The 17,445-nt window shown below is 38.9% G+C and overlaps 1 protein-coding gene across 1 annotated transcript in view; it reads left to right on the top strand.

Annotated features, from left to right (window-relative positions):
• The first annotated feature begins 1,170 nt into the window (after positions 1–1,170).
• The window catches only part of DCDC2 (doublecortin domain containing 2), a 51,464-nt gene continuing 35,189 nt past the window's right edge, over positions 1,171–17,445 (top strand). Inside the window, exons 1-4 of the mRNA XM_041475430.1 lie at positions 1,171–1,463; positions 5,761–5,812; positions 6,535–6,537; positions 13,765–13,779. Coding sequence (XP_041331364.1) covers positions 1,171–1,463; positions 5,761–5,812; positions 6,535–6,537; positions 13,765–13,779 — 363 coding nt within the window. The remainder of the gene's footprint in view (positions 1,464–5,760; positions 5,813–6,534; positions 6,538–13,764; positions 13,780–17,445) is intronic.

Raw genomic sequence — 17,445 nt, 5'->3', positions numbered from 1 at the left:
TCATCAACATTTTTGGTTTTTACTCAAAAGCGTATCTTTAATAACAAAAATTTCCTTACAGGTTACAGTAGTTCAATGTTAAACAGTATTAATTCGAGGATGGTAAATGCTTGGTTCTCCCCGTTATTAGTCAGAAGGAGACCAGCAACGAGTGGGGAACTTTAGTTGTTAACCAATAACAGTAGCATGTTTGACTGCCCTCACCCTGAAATTGCTGTTCTTGTAATGGTTAACTGCTCTTTTGTAACTCACAGCAGGGGGGTAATTTTCCCATCAAAGGAGGTAAGATAAAAGGAAAGAAAATTCTTTCCACCCCAAATGTTAAAATCCATTTGAAAAGACCATCATTACCGTACACTAAATTCAGGTAGGAAGGTCTAGTGCATTTTTAGACTTGAGGCTATCGGCGGGGGAAAGAGGTTGTTAAAGGAATTACATATGAGTTGAAGGCACTTCTGTTTTACTTTCTCTCAGGTTTTACGGCTTCTTGTCCCCAGGGTGTGCCAGAGTGCGGTGTGAGCGCTGCGCCGCCTCGGCGCTCCCCCGCTGCCGCCGCCAGGGCAGCTCCGCCGCCGGCCCGTCCCTTGTGGGAACAGGCGGCGGCCGGGCAGGAGAAGTAAGAGCGGGGATTTCCCTGTCTCCCTCGTTCGGATCCCGTTCCCTCTGCCCCCGCGGCCCGCCTCTGGGAATGCCGCCCCTCTCCCTCCTTCCCGCGGTAGCTCCGGGCCGGGCAGAGTCCTGGCAGACTCCCGCCTAGCTGCCCGGTGGGCAGGCCGAGCACACGCGCGGTAAAGTTTCCCAAGGAAAGCAGGCTGGCAGGGCTTCCCGTCATGGCAGAGCCGGAGGGTGAAGGCCCCCGAGGCTGCGGGTCCCCGGCAGTCCATGTCCCGGCCGTGCCGGCCCGAGTGTCACGCCGCGTTTTTCCACCCGGGTCGGCGTTCCCCGCACCGAGCTCCCCCGGCGCCCGGAGCACCGCGCTGGTTGCCTGGGAGGAGCTGCTGTGTACAGCCTACGCAGTGCCCAGCCCAGGCCCCGGCGGGCCGCGATCGCTCCCCGGGAGGTGTGCCCATGTGCCCGGCGTGGGCGGTGTCAGGGCCAGAGGGGTTCCCGGGCAGGAGCCGCTCCCGAGCAAACAGGTGCGGGCTGAGCAGGTCGGACGGAGCCACCAGCATGGCCAGTCCTGGCACAAAGGCGTCGTGGCTCTCGCAGCCCAGCGTGAAGAGCGTGCTGGTGTATCGCAACGGGGACCCTTTCTTCCCGGGGCGCCGCATTGTCATCCACGAGAAGAAAGTGTCCAACTTTGATGTGTTCCTGAAAGAGGTGACGGGCGGGGTGCAGGCGCCCTTTGGAGCGGTGCGAAACATCTATACCCCCCGGGGTGGGCATCGTGTCCGACAGCTGGACGAGCTCCAGAGTGGGGAGCAGTACGTGGCTGGTGGCAGGGAGGCCTTCAAGAAGCTCAAGTGAGTGGCTGAAACGTAAGATTTATACAGAAATTAATATCAGCCTTTGGGGTTTGGCACTGTGGCAGTGCTTCAGACGACTCCTCACCCTGTCCCTTTTATTAGTCATTGCAGAAAGAGAACTTAGAAGCTGTGACCCAGGGCAAAAAGAAAAGATCCTTAGAAGCGACCCCCAGAAAGGGTATTCGTACCATGAGTCACACAGTGACAACTCCTTGACATAGTAGAAAAGGAGAAACAGCCCCTTAACCCGAAGGACGTGAGGGAATGGCATTTTGTTGTGATGTCTGTGCTCAGCTGAAGGGCCAGTATCCGTGTTTGTGCTCAGGGGTAACACAGTGAAAGCAGTAAAAGGTGGAGTGTTGACAGTCCTGCCAGGAAATTGATGAGCTTGGGAATTCAATACCCAATGCTTCCTTTCTTATTTATTTTTTAAAATTCTATAGTATTCTACCCAGCTATCTGTGTCTCCATCACTTCTGCTCACTTTGGGCACTTATATAGCCTTTAAATGTTTCTCCTGTTGAAGAAAAGATGAACATTTACATTCTTTTTCCTACCTGGACACCAAGAATTAAGCTGCCAGTTTGTCTGTTTTCTAGTGAGTCACTGGGAGAATAATGTGAAGGAGGTCAGGGCTTTTAAGTGTTTTAAGTTTCCAGAGTGGCTCTGAATATCATCAGTAACTATTCTTAATTCTGTCAGTGAATGTCAGGGTCTCAATTGACCATGCTGTCTTTTGCTTTGTCTTTGTGGGCATTTTTCCTACAGTTGAATTTATGGAAATTAATCTTAAAATTAACATCCCCTTTCCAGAGATGTTTGAGAATTCATATCATCAACTACCACCTTTACAGTGTCTTCCTCTTCTTGGTTCTGTAGAGTTGAGGACATTATATTTTTCAGGAGAGCTCATTAGTGGCACATTATGTTTCAGGACAAAACTTTCTGTGTAATGAACAGGATCTCTATCATCACCCTTACCATTTCTGTCACTAGCTGCTTCTAAAGATTTATTGAATCTTCTTGCACTTCAGTAGGAAAGCCAGAGAGAAAGATGTATGACAGGCTAAATATAAGCCCTTTTCCAGGAGTACTTACTCTTTTCCATGTCAAATGCGGTGCTCAACTCTAAGAGAGATCTACCATTTCTTTTTCATATTAAATCCTATGATTCTGTGGATGGCTTAAAATTGCTAAGTTATCAGCACATCTTGTTACACCTCTCTAAATGTGTTTTGTCTTGATAGTCTACAAATAAGTAAGTAATTGTTTGGCATTAGCATGAACTGTTTAGAGAATTGGGCACTCTGGATTTATACTGTGTGGAGAAAAGTATTTCTTTTGGTCACGTTACACTATATGGTCAGAATTTTGTGGTGAGACTTTTTCAGACTTCTATGGTTGCAACATTCAACAAGGTACCTAATTATTTAAGGCCAACAAAGATAATACTGAAAGCAAAGCCGACCTAAGTGACTAGGTAAAACCATGCTGTTTTATATATCCCTTGATAATATGTCGTAGGTCTGTGCTGTAGAGAGGATAAATGGGATGACTTGAGATCCCTTCCATTTCTGTATTCAGAATTGGAGTTGTTCACTTACTAGTATTTGTTTACATAGTGCTGGAAATGTTGACAGTGCTTTTATGAGCATTAAAAAGAAGCTGAAGGGTTTAATGTTGAAGTTGTTCTTAATTGGTTTGTAGACAGAATGGTAATAAGGGAGACATTTTGTGCAGAAAAGTCAGAGGAGAGGAAGGGTTAATTGGAAGGAACAGCTTACTGGAAGGAAGTGAAGGAATTAAAGAAAAATGTGTATGTTTGTGTAATGTGTCACAGGTAAACAGTTACAGTGTGACAGACCAAAGCATCTGCCTTAAGGGATCTGAATCTGGTCTGATGGCAGCAAAAAGTTTGATATTAAAAAAAAATAAATTATTTCTTGTTATTTTCCCCCAGTGATTCTTATTGGACATATTAATTGCTATGATAGACTATGCAAGGCTGAGCTTTGAAATGGAGGCTCGTGGCACTGATATGTGGGAGCTGTGGGAGTGTAATGGGGAAAGTATTCAAGGAGTAGCAGAAGTTGAAAGTGTCATTGTTCAGCTTCAAGCAGTGCATTTGTTTCTTCTCAGATGCCTTACACTGAAAAGTGAATCTCTTTCTTTCCTGCTCACAGGGAATTCAAGAATAAACTGTGCTCACCTTTAGCACATGAGCCAAACCCTGACTCTTAACATTTTGAGGCTGATAGTTCTGAGGGCATATATTCCAGATAAACTGTTGAATAATTTTTTAAATAAAATAAAAATATCAGTATTTAGGAATTCTGATTTTGGAAAAAAAAAAGTAGGATTTTTCTTCAATGGAGGAATTTTTAGTCAATGTTGGTAATTTTTAATGTAACATATAACAAGTTTTCCAGATTGTTTTGTCATTTAAAGGTGTCCTAAGTTAACACACCCATTTTCATAGTATATGTGGTAAGGTGTGTTGGTATATTGGGGTTGCAGTGGTGAGTGAGAATGCACATGTAGGCTGCATCCCTGTGGAGTTCTTCCCCAGCTCTCAGCTTCCTGAGACTGCCTATGCTGGAGCTGGTTTCGATTTTTAGCTTTTTTTCAACATGCTACTCCTCCATCCTCCTCCCTTTGCCCATTTACTTGTATCTGTGCTAATTCATCAGTGGTAGATTGTCCTCTTTCCAGCTGTGTCTTTCTAAACAATGCTTTAGTTTCATTGCTGGCTTGGCTAGCCATGGGTTGGAAGCATTTCTGCTTTCTTAGTAAGTGAGAAAAAATTTGTAAAATTTTTGGTCTAAGTTTTTATTTGAGTGTCATCATCTAAAAAAAAAAAAAAAAAAAAGCCTTTGCTCTTATTTAGAACTTTTCAGATTTGCAGGTCCTTGAAATTTGATGAGTTAATGCCCAGACTTCTGCACAGTGAATTTAAACCTTTGACTATATATTTGCTTTTCTTTGTCACTTTTCTTAGTTCTTGGTGAAATAATTCACAGGTGCTTTGAAAACAAGAACCTTAGTCAGCAGATATTGTTACAGGCTGTTGGAACCATTTTGCCTGTGGCACTTATTTCTTTTCAGTCTTGTAGGCTGTAAGACTTTTTGGTTTTGGTCTAAAGAGAAATGGTTCCTTTTTGTACCGAGAGCTTGGAACAGTTGATATTATTTGTTTCTAAACATGAGGCTTTTAAAAATATTATGCTGTGTTGCTACACTTACCTTTTTCAAAGCATTGGCGTGCACTTTCAAGCATGGCCTGGTAGCTTTGCTGTGTCTTGCTGTCTCCTCACAATGAAGCCTTGAAATCCCTGTGACTATTCTATTCTGTGGTCCCTTGATAAATGATTGCCATTCCTTCAAAGAAAAGATGATGCTTTTTCTTTCCTTTTTTTCCCTCTTTCCTGCTTTTGCACCTTCATTGAAGTCTCATGAATTCTTAACTTTGGCCAAGTAGGAAACTTTCTTCTGGCAAATTAATCTAATCCTAGTCATTAACTACAGAGCATTATATTACTGAAGGGCTGCAGATCTTGCGAGATCTGAGGTCTTTTGGTGAGCTTGCACTGGTGCTTGGCTTTAGGTATACCTGACTTCTCAGATACGGTCTTCTAGTCTGAAACTCATGGTAAAGCACCTTCCCACTGGAAGTGAGATCAGGGAACATCAAAAGGATAACAAAATATTGTCCAAGTAAATGTATTTTGTTTGCTTGTCCATCTGAGGCATGTATTTTATCCATAAAATAGTTATGAAGCTATTATTGGTTCATCCAGCCACGAGAAATTAAATGTTCAGATGTGTCCACATTCTATTGAAACCTGAATGGTATCAATCCTTTTAAACTTTAGCTGATGCCCTGAGTTAAACTTGGGTGTGCAGGCAAACCTTCAATCTATCAGAGACTTACTGTGAGAAACTAAGAGGCAAGATTATGACTTTGAAAATTCTGGTAAGGTGATACTATGCTGTGAATTACTGGTCCACCTCACAGCTATATATGAGCTTCTTTCTGACAAGGGGGTTATTGATGGTCTATTCTAATCACCAGTGACTTTAAGGTAGGTGGTTGGTTCTCCCCTGTCTTTTATATTAACCCAGAGTGCTAGCCTGAAGATTTACATTAAGTGTTAGTTAATATTAGTAATTACTTACCTTTTCTGTTATTTTGAAGCATAACAAGTTTTAAAACCTTCATGTGTGAAAAAAAATGTAGAATATTAGGTATTGTGTAAGTTAGATATAAATAACCAAACCTGTTTTCTTTCCACAGCTATTTGGACATTGGAGAAACCAAGAAAAAACCTGCTGAAGTCAATAATGAGGTAGGATGGCTGAAATATTGAAGAAATAAACCTGCAGTTTATGTTAGTGACATGCCTGCATTTAAATCTGATTTTTTAATATATTTTATTTAATTTTTAAATTAATTTTATTTAATTTTATAATGATACAGTTATCTACCATTCTGTACATATTTCTTCAGTGATTATTACTCTGGTTGCTCTGAGCTGATATATTGATTGTCTTCTGCTCAGCTTTCTAAATTGCCACATCCAGTTAAAAACTCAGTAAAAAAAAGATCTCCTGTTGTCTTCCTTGAATCTGGTCATAAACCTAAGGGAGATTTGTACTTGCAGAAAAAAATGGTAGGAATGAGACTTTTGGGAGTTTTGGACCAGCAAATTTTCTTCAAAACTTGGTATTTCCTCTGAAGAAGAGACATTTTTGTTTGAAAAATGCCAGTGTAAACTTTTAACTAGTTCTAGTCTATAATTTGCCAAGCTCAGTTGTTTCTCTTCAGCAATGCTTATGCTGTAGTTGGAGGAGATAACTGCAAGCTTCAAAAAGCATCATGTGGATTTGTGTGAGATGCGTGGCTCTGCATTATTTCTACTGTTTTATTTTGCATGGAGGTAGCAGTGACTCCCAGCAAACATTTGAGTTACAGCTTCTGCCTCACAAGAAGCATCAGCTCACTTGTTTGTCAGTTTCTTTTGCCTTGTGCTCTCGGGCTGCATTTTCAGCAATTCAGTGGATTGTATAGCAGGTGTCTTCAGACAGTAGAACACTACAAGATCCTCAAAATTGCCCTAATGACCTTTAGTGTGATACTCAGATACTTCTTATTCAGAAGCTATGTAATACAACAATTTTTTAGTTTAGCATAACTTGTCACCTGTATTTTTTTGAATGGACTCACTAAACAGGAAGATAAAATTCAAGTTGAAGATTTGATATGCTGCCGCTACAATTACCCTGTAAATTTATTCTTAGTTGGATACTTATCAGTACAACTATAACTTTGCTTTTTAAAGGCTGGTTTTAAGGCTGATTATTTTGATGCAAATCCTTAGAAGATTTTTGATATAACAGAAAGTCTGTGCAGTTGTAGAAGTTGTGAGGTTTTTTTTTTATTTACAGTTGCATGTTTGATAAAAGAGGCTTTTATTATTTTGTCTGGAATAAGTGCTCATTGTATATTATCTTAACACTTTCAGTCATGTCTCAGGGCTTTGAAGTAATCCAGTATAAACCCTCCATTATCACAGCTTTCTTCATATTTGACTTATGTTTGCAATCTCCACTATCTCCCTGTGGAGAGCTTAAATCCCTGTGCTGAATTTAAGTTTAACATGATTGATTTATTTGGGGAGAGAAGTCATAAAAATGAAATGAAACATATTGGTAGTCTACAGATTTTTATCTGGGTTTATGAATAACACAATTGTCTTTATGCCCTAATAATTTAATCCTTGGAGTGAACTTTCAGGGGACTAGTAACAGAAGTTTTAATGCCTAAATTAGTTTTTGTTAAAATGATATGAGGTAGCAAGTCCCAAGTTGCTTCTTTTTTTGGGTGTTCACTTAGAAATCAAAACCCTAGATTTGTTGTAGGACCAAGAGAGGCAGCATTGTTCCTATCCTGCATAAGTACAAGGGTATTGATTCTGATTGTATCAAGCACGTGTAATTTGGCATTTTCCCCACTAAAACAATTACAAATATCTGAGTCTGGTGAGTGTTCAGGGAGTCAAAATTAAGAAAACTTTATGCAGCAGCTGTACACTGTGTATTTCTATGCAGCTGTATGTTTTCTTTTGTGTTGGTTAAACTACCAAATGCTTGACATCTGCTTTTGGGAGCACTTTAATGTTTTTCTTGCAAGGCAACATCTCTATTACTTTAAATTTGCAAATAACTAGAAAATGTGTGTCAAACTAGAATTAAGCAAGTAAAAATTTATATTCAAGATATGGTGTAAATCCTCTGGCAGAGCCATCATGCTGCAATAATATGTCTCAAATTTGTGTTACTGGTAGGCAAAATAGTAAAAAGATTTCATCCTGACCCAAGCTAAAGTTTTGTTGCAAACTCTTTCTCCGGTGTGTTTCTATCCATCACTTCTTTTGGCAACTGAGCTACTTGTTTTTCAAGAGAGATCTCTTTTGTACCAAAGCTGATGTGCGAGTCCAAATACACGTTAAATTATGTGCTTGAGGAATCTAACAATTGATCTCTTGAGAAAATACAGACCAACAGAGTTGCCAGTTGTTTATTGTAAGCTTAATTGTTTTTAAAAGATACTGAATGTTATTTTCCAATTATAATGGGGAAAGAATGAACATCTGTATTTTTCTAGGCACTGTTTGATCTAGATGGTCTCTCCCTCTGCACTCAAAACGATGAATTTTACTCACCATTGGGGCTGGGCAAGCTGACGAAGAATCAACTGAGCTTTTGTATTTGCAAATCCTGTAGGCAGCTATTTATTTTAAACTCTCTTTGCTTCATGAAAATATGTTCAGCTGGAGCCTCCTTTCTTCTTTGACGTCTTATGATCAACTAGTCTTTGAACACATTGTAGTAAATAAACTTTGCCCAGTGATGCTGTAACAGCAAAGAATACCCAAGAAAAGCAGAAATATTTTCATATTGAAGAACCAGTCTCTCACAACTGAGAGAAAAAAGGAAGGCTTTACTGTCTGTATGAAACAGCATCTGTTATCAGAAGGCCATAGTAGGCCTGCAGAGAGCTACTCTACTGTTGATACATTTGCCCTTGGTTGATCTTAGGTAGTAAGAATGTTGCATTTTTTTGTCTGCACTTCCCTTTTTCTTCTGGACTTCTAGGACAAGGTGTTTGTGTGGGCAGGTTTAACAAAACTAAATCACATTTTCCCAGTGGTAAATCACTTTTTCACTGTTTTACATAAACTTATTTTATTGTTCCACAACTCCTTTTTGATTGCAACTTCTTGTTTTATCATTTGGTTTAGGTGCAGTCACATTTATAGGAGTATTTGTTGAATGGAATAATCAATATTTTTACAAATTCTTTACGTTATTCATATGAATTACAAATGTTTCTTCAGAAGACTAGTAAAGATTCCTCAAAGCTATCCTACATGTATATTTGTATCTGTATACACCTCCAGAACCTCTCCCTAGTGAAAACACTTACTAATCACAAGGATTTGAGTGAATGTCTGAACTTTTTAATAATTTTAAATTTCTTTTTCGGGTCCAGTGCCTATCAGTTCTCACATTGGTCACATTCTGGAAGACACAGACATGGGCTAGGACACCGAGTAAAGTGCTTTTGCTATCTAGGGAGCTTCACAGAATGTGTTTGTGCCTGTGATGAAGTGTGACTGCAGAGTGAAAATGTGACTGGCAGAATGTCTTCTATCAGTGGTCTCCAGATACAGCCCATCACTCAGCAGCTGCTGGGGGGTCTTGTGGACCAGACATACTTGGCTGGCAAATCTCAGTGTATGTTAGCTGGCCACTGTGTTCTTGGTGAGGTCCTGGGACAGGTCCTGGTTCCTGTTGTCCAGTGCTGACAGAAGAGGCAAGCACCATGACAGGGGAGTGTGATGTAGAAAATACAGTGTTTGAGACTTGGTAGATATGAACTGAGCACTAAAATTCTCCCCAAAAGCATTTAAGGTGCTATAAAATTATTTTGAAGACTTGCAAATCCTGCATTTCTTCCTGCTCCTCCATGTTTCAAAATTAAGTTATTCTAGTATCATTTATAGCAATTGTTTTTCCTCATCCTTTGTTGCTTGACAAAGTCACCACTTGTCTCTCAGCAGTGGTATGATTGCACTTACTTGTAAAAATTACATTTTGGAAGTATATGATGTTGTCTTTGTTTCACAAATTACTGTGGTGTATTCATGCTGGATATACCTTGTATCTAACTTGACGTGAGTCATTCTTTTCCCAGTACCTTCTCATGAAAAATCACAGTAGTTATAATTATTTTTTATTTCAAAACTACTGTTTATCATGTTTGACAACATACATGTTTAATCATTGGAAAAATCTTGTCATTTTTGGCTTATTGGGCTCTTGATTCACTTTAGCATCTAACTGTCAGTTAGAAATGGTTCATGGATATTTTGTCTGTACAGAAGATAGTTTTGTTAAAGGGACTGAATAGATACTAGAAATTATCCCAGGCTGTGCAAAATACAGCTTTTTGATGTCAAAACAATGTAACTACATAAGATATTCTTTCCAGATTCTTTCCTAAGGATTAAAAGACCTCAGACATTATTTGTGCAACCGAAAATTGCTAAACACAAAATAGTGTTTGGCTGGTAACAAGTTGTGTATAAAGGTCCACTTCATATTCCTTTTCCAGAATGCAAAACTATAGGTTATAGGTTGGATACTAGGAAAAAAAAATTTACAGAAAGAGTGATAAAGTTCTGAAATGGTCTGCCCAGGGAGGTGGTGGAGTCACCATCCCTGCATGTGTTTAAAAAAAGACTGGATGTGGCACTCGGTGCCACGGTTTAGTTGAGGTGTTAGGGCATGGGTTGGACTTGGTGATCTTGTGATTCTGTGAATTCTGTAAACCCTCTTGCTACTCCATATCTGACACATTTGATTTCTTTGGCTGGCATCACAGACCGGGCAAGAATTTTTTATTTTCTCGTGCTAAATTAATTAGTAATTCTGCTGTAAGCGTATTTTCAGGAATAAGACTATTAAAATGTGAAGTTTAAAAAAAATGTGATATATATCTTTAATTTCCTGAGCAACATCTTTAATAGTTAAATGTGATATGCCATTGTTTGGTATTTAGTATCCTGGTAACATAATTAGCACAAGACATACAAAACAAATACCCTTCCTGAGTGTTCACAGCCTAATACCAGGAGGAATTATAGAACTGCCCAGACATCCAGTTAGAAGATAAGCCGTGCCCTTTTTTTCCTTATTTGAATGATGGATGCATAAAAGTTCTCTTGATATACTTCTGTGTTACCTGAACTGTGCATTTTCAAGTATTTTGACTAGCAACTTGCTTACAAATGGATTTATTGAATTTTTGAGCAGCAGAAAGACTTTGGTTCATGTTACTGGAGAATTCAGTGGTCTGTATTGAGTCTGAGCTGAAACTTGAAAGTTGTTCTCTTCCTTGATTAAGACCTGCCTTGTTCATTGAGTAGCTGTTCTTCCTGGCCTGTGAGGAGGCCAGGGAGAGTGAAAGGTACCAGTACTGAAACTTTTAATGAGGCATGTGTTAGTCTCGTTAATAATTTGCTGCTGTGTATTAAATTGACTTACTTGAAACATTAAAAGCTTTTGCCTTTGATTAAAAATGGTGAAGAAAAAACAAAGATTTTTTTGTGGGTTGTGTTTTGTACTTCAGCTGTTTGACTGTTCCTAGCTTCAGGTCCTTTTGATGAGCTGTAAAAGCCAGAGACTTGCTTTTGGTTTAATTAGTCTAAAGAATTTGGGGAAAATACACAAAATGTGAGAGGCAAGACCAGCCAGAATCGTCACTATGATGTCAGTGTCAGAAATTAATATCAGGATCTATTTTGGTTGAATAAACTCTGTTATTGATGCCATCATTGTGTGTCTTGTAAGCAGTGTGGGTACAGCATCGTGCAACTCAGAAGAAATGGGAGCTATTCTTGGGATCCAGAGAGAACACAGATGTGATCTATTTTGGATCATTGCATAGGCTATGTGTCTGGGCCAATAAGGCCATGCTATTGTTTGACTTATCCCTGCTGAATATTTGGCCATTAGTCCCATGTCCCAAAGTCATGGTAGATCCAGACCGAAAATTTTTTCTTTCCAGGGCTTAAATAGCTGAGGTGAGATGTACAGAGAATATAAACTCCATTTCACTTACTGTGGCTGAAAAGGAGGGCAATTTACCTTGGAGGTGAACAGGTTGGCTTTAAACACTGGGAATTTTGTAGGAGCTTTGCAGTCTAGAAGGCTCCCTTAGTCACTACATGATTGTCTGCTGTGGAAGACTCATTTCCAGCTCATCCATGTTTTCTGTGTGCTGAGAAGTTTGTGTGCAGCTGTGGTCTTGTGGCCTGTTGCTCAGTTAATAGCAGTTTGAGTGTTGCTTTATATGCACCCCAGTAGAAAGGTTTGTAGTCTCTGGCTCAAGGCCGGTCTGTACTATCCAGAGCACTATCTACTAACAAAGTAGCCAGGGAGATGTGGATTATCCAAGTTAGTTACTGCGTAGGATAGCTGAAATGGTTTTGTACTAGGCAGACAGCTCAGTGAGTTTGACTGTGCAGCTTTAGTCAATGTGTAAAAAATGTGCATTATAAAAAAGTCATGTTTCCATGAAACAGATAACATTTCCTGTGCTATAATAGCTTTAGAAAACTTATTGTTCTAGTTTGGTTTTGATCGCTGAACCTTGAACATTCCTTTCTTTCACATCACAGGGTGGTGATGGTGTGTATCAATGGGATTTTGGTTCTTTTGACCCCAGTTCTACCCCAGGGAAATGTAAATATTTGTTCTCAATTTTCCTGGGCACATTGATTAACAAACAGGCCATTGTAACAAACTGGCAAGGCCATGGCTCATTGCATGAGCTGATAAATTTGGAATGTGACATTGTGTTGAAATATTTACAGCTTCGAAAGGTTAGTTATAAAGTGACGTGAGTAATGAGTGAGATGTTCACAGCACGCAGGACTACATTGGTAGCAGTGAGAAAGGCCAACTTTCAAGCCTGCACAAATCAAAGCAGCACAGAGCATCTGGTTCAGACACATTGCATTTTTTGACTCTTGCTTTTTTGCTGTCCAGTGTGGCTTTGTGATACGTTATCCTGTAAATCATGCAGCTGTTTAATTGCCCGCTTTGATGGGGGGACATTTCTGGTAAGGAAAGGAAATAAATCAGTTAGTGATACCATTTCTTAGCTATGAGTAACTTGTGTGTGTATTCATGGCAGCACTGTGAAAGTATTTAGCATATGTCTAATTATTTAAAATGACCACTGAAAGGAAAATATAAGAATGTTACATTTCTATTTGAACCTATCCTCAAGTGCATTTTAGAAACTGAATATGTAGACTGGCCTGTTCAGAGACCAGTTAAAATGCTAATTTATTAACTGTATACTCTTCTTATATACAAGTATTGACTCTGTGAAGTGTCATGTGCCTTTTGCAAGTCCCAAGTAGCCAAGAGGACGTTGGGTAGTTTTCAGAGTCTGTCCCACTTTCCAGTCTATATTTTTAAAATAAGTGTTGAGAAGTATAGTGCAGCATTCATAGAAACAAAAACTCTATGCGTGGGGACCAGCAAATAGGTTCACACCAACCAAAACAAATAAATTTGATACATCTCCATGTTAGAGATTATGTTTATTATCTTTTACTGGTTAGCATGTGTCTGAAGAAAGAAGTGAAAACTATTAATTTTTATCTGTATACTTCAAACCAATGTGTGCCTTGCTCAGAGTCCTTACATGAGTAGCCATTGTCAATGATGATTTCCATTTTATGCCATATGTGTGACATTCTCTTCCCAGTGTAACACTTCTTGGAATTAGAAAGATGGCATAAGCAAACCCATTCATAGTGCTCTAAAAAGGAGTGACATGTTTTTAGTTATTTAATGAGTTGGACTCTGCATCTTTTGTCATTGTGTATAAAAACGCCTGTTAAAAAAAAAAAAAAAAAGAAAAAAAAAGTAATGTTTCTAGGAAACAGATCCTTCCTGTGCTGTAATGGCTTTAGAAAACTTACTGTTGTAATTTGTTTTCAAGTAGTCAGCTGAACATAAATGTAACAGAATTTTTTAAATGAAAATTGTATTAAAGTGTGTATATATTTATGCATACACACATATTATATTCAGCTATACATGTGGATATGCACAGACTAATTCAAAATGGTTTTCCTACAAAAATATGACACTATGCCTCAGGTAATGGTTTGGCTGCTGGTCATTTAGCTTTGTTTTTGGGGTTTTTTTCCAACAGTCAACACTGGAAGACGTAAGTACCTAAACTAGATTGAGCAATGTGTTGTATGTGTTTCTTAAGTGTTGTGTTTGTGTTTGTTAAATTTTGAAAATATTTAGAATATAGCTATGTTTAGAATATAAGTGAAAAATATATATATATAGGATGTTGTTTAAAACAAACAGCTGTGAGGGCATGGATTTTATTACCTTTCTTCACTTGGATGCTGATGTGCTGTGTGTTTGTATTTACAAAAGGCTGTTAGGAGACACTCAGAGCTAATCACAAGTTCAACCCCAGTGTGTTATGACCGAAGATGAAAGCTGGACTCCCAAGAGACTCTGTAAAAAGTGTTCTGAGATTTAAGTGTTTACAGAGTTCTCAAATACTGCAGAGTGATTCCCATTCCCAGAACCTAACCTGTGCTGAGTTTAGCTGTTTTGTTTTTCCCAGACTTTGAAAGGTGCTTTGCAAAGTCATTTCACAGATGATAACTCCTCTCTTAAGTAAGGGAAATCCATTGTGCTGTAAGAGGCTCTGTGTGAAATACCTTTTATTTAAAGAATGGAAAAATAAAAAATTATAGTGGTTTTGAGTGTCTGTGATCCCATGGTGTATTTCCAGTTGTGTAACTCTTGTTGCCTTGCAAATTGTCATTGAATTGATTGCTTCCAGCTTTCATGAAGTTTTTTCTGAGTTCCTCCTTCCTCCCCTGGACACTTTGTGCTGCTGCTGTGTGTTGTCGTGTAATACCTCAGATCAGTATCTCATCACAAATTATGAATTGTTGGCAATGTTTGTCAGTAGGAAATGGAAGCTGCCCTTAAATGGGTCTTTTCAAACAAACTGAAAATGTACAAAATTTAAAGATAAAATCATAATGGGGTCAGACCACTGATTAATGTAAATCTTGCAGTTGCTGACGTAAATGGTAAAGTGCTGATGTACATCATCAGAGAATGTGGCTGGCGAAATGAAAAGAAAATAAAGGGGTTAGGGGGCTAGTGATGCTGGTCTCTTAATGTAAGCACAAACTTTTACCCAAGACCACTTGGTTGTTAATATGTAACTCTACAGTGCCGGAGGGGTCAGGATATTCCAGACACTGCAACAATGTGGTGCCTCCTACAAACATAATAGGAGCAGAACTATGTATTCTTTAATTAACCCCTGAACCAGGTCTTTCACTGGGATGGTTTCGTGGAACTCCATGTAACTCAAAGGAAATAAACTGGTTTACTGTGGCTGAGCACTTGGTGTTTTATTTATGTATACGCCTGTATTTTGAAGTTAGGTGCCTTGCTTTTCATGACCATAAATAGTTTAACATTGATCAGACAGAAGTTATTCTAAACTCTACAAACAGAACAGTCAGATTAATGAAAAGAAACATGTATAGTATGGAAGTGGTGGGTTTTTTCTTACCTTTTTTTTTCTTTTTAATCACAGTGTAGTGTGATCTTTATAGAACATGCCTTCAGAGCATGCTTCCTTGCACTGATTTTTGTAGTTTCATTTTATCAAATGTATTATTGCACTAACATATTATCTTCATTTTTTTAATACATATTTTTAATACATTGATTTAAACAGGCTTAGATAAACAATGCAAGTTTGTATTTTATTCCAGTTTAGGCCATGCTTAGGTGGAACAGACAAATATTTAGTTGTGGCCCAAGCTGGTCCCATGTTATAATCCCCTGCAGTTTGCTTGTTTAATAACAAGCCTAAACTTGTAAGGTGCAGAAGGCTGCCAGAAATACTAATGATCTTCAGAGAGCAACCCAAAAGACAAACTTCCAGGTTGATGCTTCAGTATCTATTAGGGGCAGAAATACAATCCTTTAAATAATAAATGGGCTCTTAACATCTGTCAGATTATTGTTTTCTCCAGGGTCTGGTGACTGGGCTACACGCAATCACTTGATGGCTTCTGAGGAGCCTACACCAAAATTAATGCCTGAGGCCACAAGCCTTCAGGAGCAACCAAGTAATAGGACACACCTAAGACTATCCTAAAGGGCTTCTTTATGCTTAGTGAATGCTTTCTAGTTGTTCCAGTGAAGTGTGGAGCATTGGAACCTGAATGTTGCAGACTGCATCAGAGAACTTAATTTGATGGACTGTTTGGAGAGACTGTGGGAGAGCTTGAGCAGCATAAGTGAGCATCAGGAATGGATGTGGAATCAAGTTTTAGAAAAGTGATATATAATTTTACTATTTATGTATTAGATATTTTATAGGGGATTATCCTGGCAACCTACCAGCTACAAAGAAAGGTGTAAGGGCATACAAGGTTCAGTAACTCCCATTTTGTGTTTGGAGCCTAAACATTAAGACCTGATGCTATGGAAGTAAATCAGTATTGTCTTAGCCTCGGGTAGCATAACCTTTAGACAGTTACTTTTTTTCCCCCTGTATTCTGAAGCTCTTTATGAGATTGCTTACACTGAGAAAATAACCCTTTAATGGCTGACAGCAGCAATAGAAATGTTTTCAGTTGTTGCAGTTTAAAGTTTATTTTCTTTTTTTCCCGGTAAATTTTAATTTCAAATTTTTTTGACATATATGACCAGTTATGCTCTGAAGAATATGTTTCAAATGTTTCTGCAAGAATGGCTGAGCTCCTAAGTTACTTGGCAGTTGTCAAAAAATGTCTTTTCCTCCCCTAATGAGCTGTATGATAACAACCTCTTACTCTCTTTCCAAGCCTTTAGTAGTAGTTGTGAATCTTTCACCTGATTCAGATCACACTGGAATTGACAGCAAGACTGTGAACTACAATTACCTTACGCATTAGTGCGTAGTTTATGTACAGTCTAGTACAAAATTTCTCTTTGTATGAGGCCAAAACAAACCTGCACCTACAAAATAGATCTTAAGGAGTAAATGCAAATGGCTTGTGAATTGCTTGCATTAAGGGAAGGTTCCCAGCCATGCCAGGAGTCTGCTGCCTAGTCTGGTCTGCAAGCAATGCTGGCACAATGCAGTAGTAACATCTTCCTTGCTGTCTCTGCTCTTGCAGATGTCTCTGGCCAAAATATCCCTTTACACTGACCTTCAAATCACCATGCCCTTCTGGGGCTGATTGCTTCTGTTTAGTCTTTTTAGTCTATGGAGCTGTGCAAAGGCTGATTCTGCCTTTCTCCATCCATAACCACTGTGGGCTTTTATGTCCTCTGAGTCTCTCAAAACACAAGTGTTTGAGAGGGCTACACAGCTCACAAGGGCCTTTTGAAAACCACAAAAAGTTGAAGTGAGTTGAATTCAGAATAAATATGCTTCTTTTTCAGCAAACATTGAAAACAGATTTTGTTCAACATATTTACCTGTTGTATTTTACTTGAAATGATTGTACACTAAGGAGTGCCATTATTGCTTTTGTTTTGTTGGTTCCTTTTCTCCTAAGTTTGCTATCACCTCCAGAATTTATGTGCTTGGTGCAGAATTTACTGTGTGACATTCTTTGACCCATATGGGAAGTCAGATTTGATTATTTTAATAATAATTTTTCACCCATTGGGACTATCTACTAGGTTGAGCACCTTTCTTTTCAGCGTATGCTCGAGAAACAACTGGAAAACATTCTAGTCATTACTAAATGAATTTGTGTGGAAGTCCAAGCAAAGACTGAAAGCATTGGAGTTCAGACCATTTCCTACAAATTAAATGAGAAATACTGGTTAAGTTAGCACAGAG

This window comes from Pyrgilauda ruficollis, unplaced genomic scaffold (assembly GCF_017590135.1).
Source record: "Pyrgilauda ruficollis isolate IOZ18807 unplaced genomic scaffold, ASM1759013v1 scaffold35, whole genome shotgun sequence".
In the NCBI taxonomy this organism is placed as follows: domain Eukaryota; kingdom Metazoa; phylum Chordata; class Aves; order Passeriformes; family Passeridae; genus Pyrgilauda; species Pyrgilauda ruficollis.
Note: the sequence above shows the minus strand (reverse complement) of the source record. Positions and strands in the feature narration are given on the sequence as shown.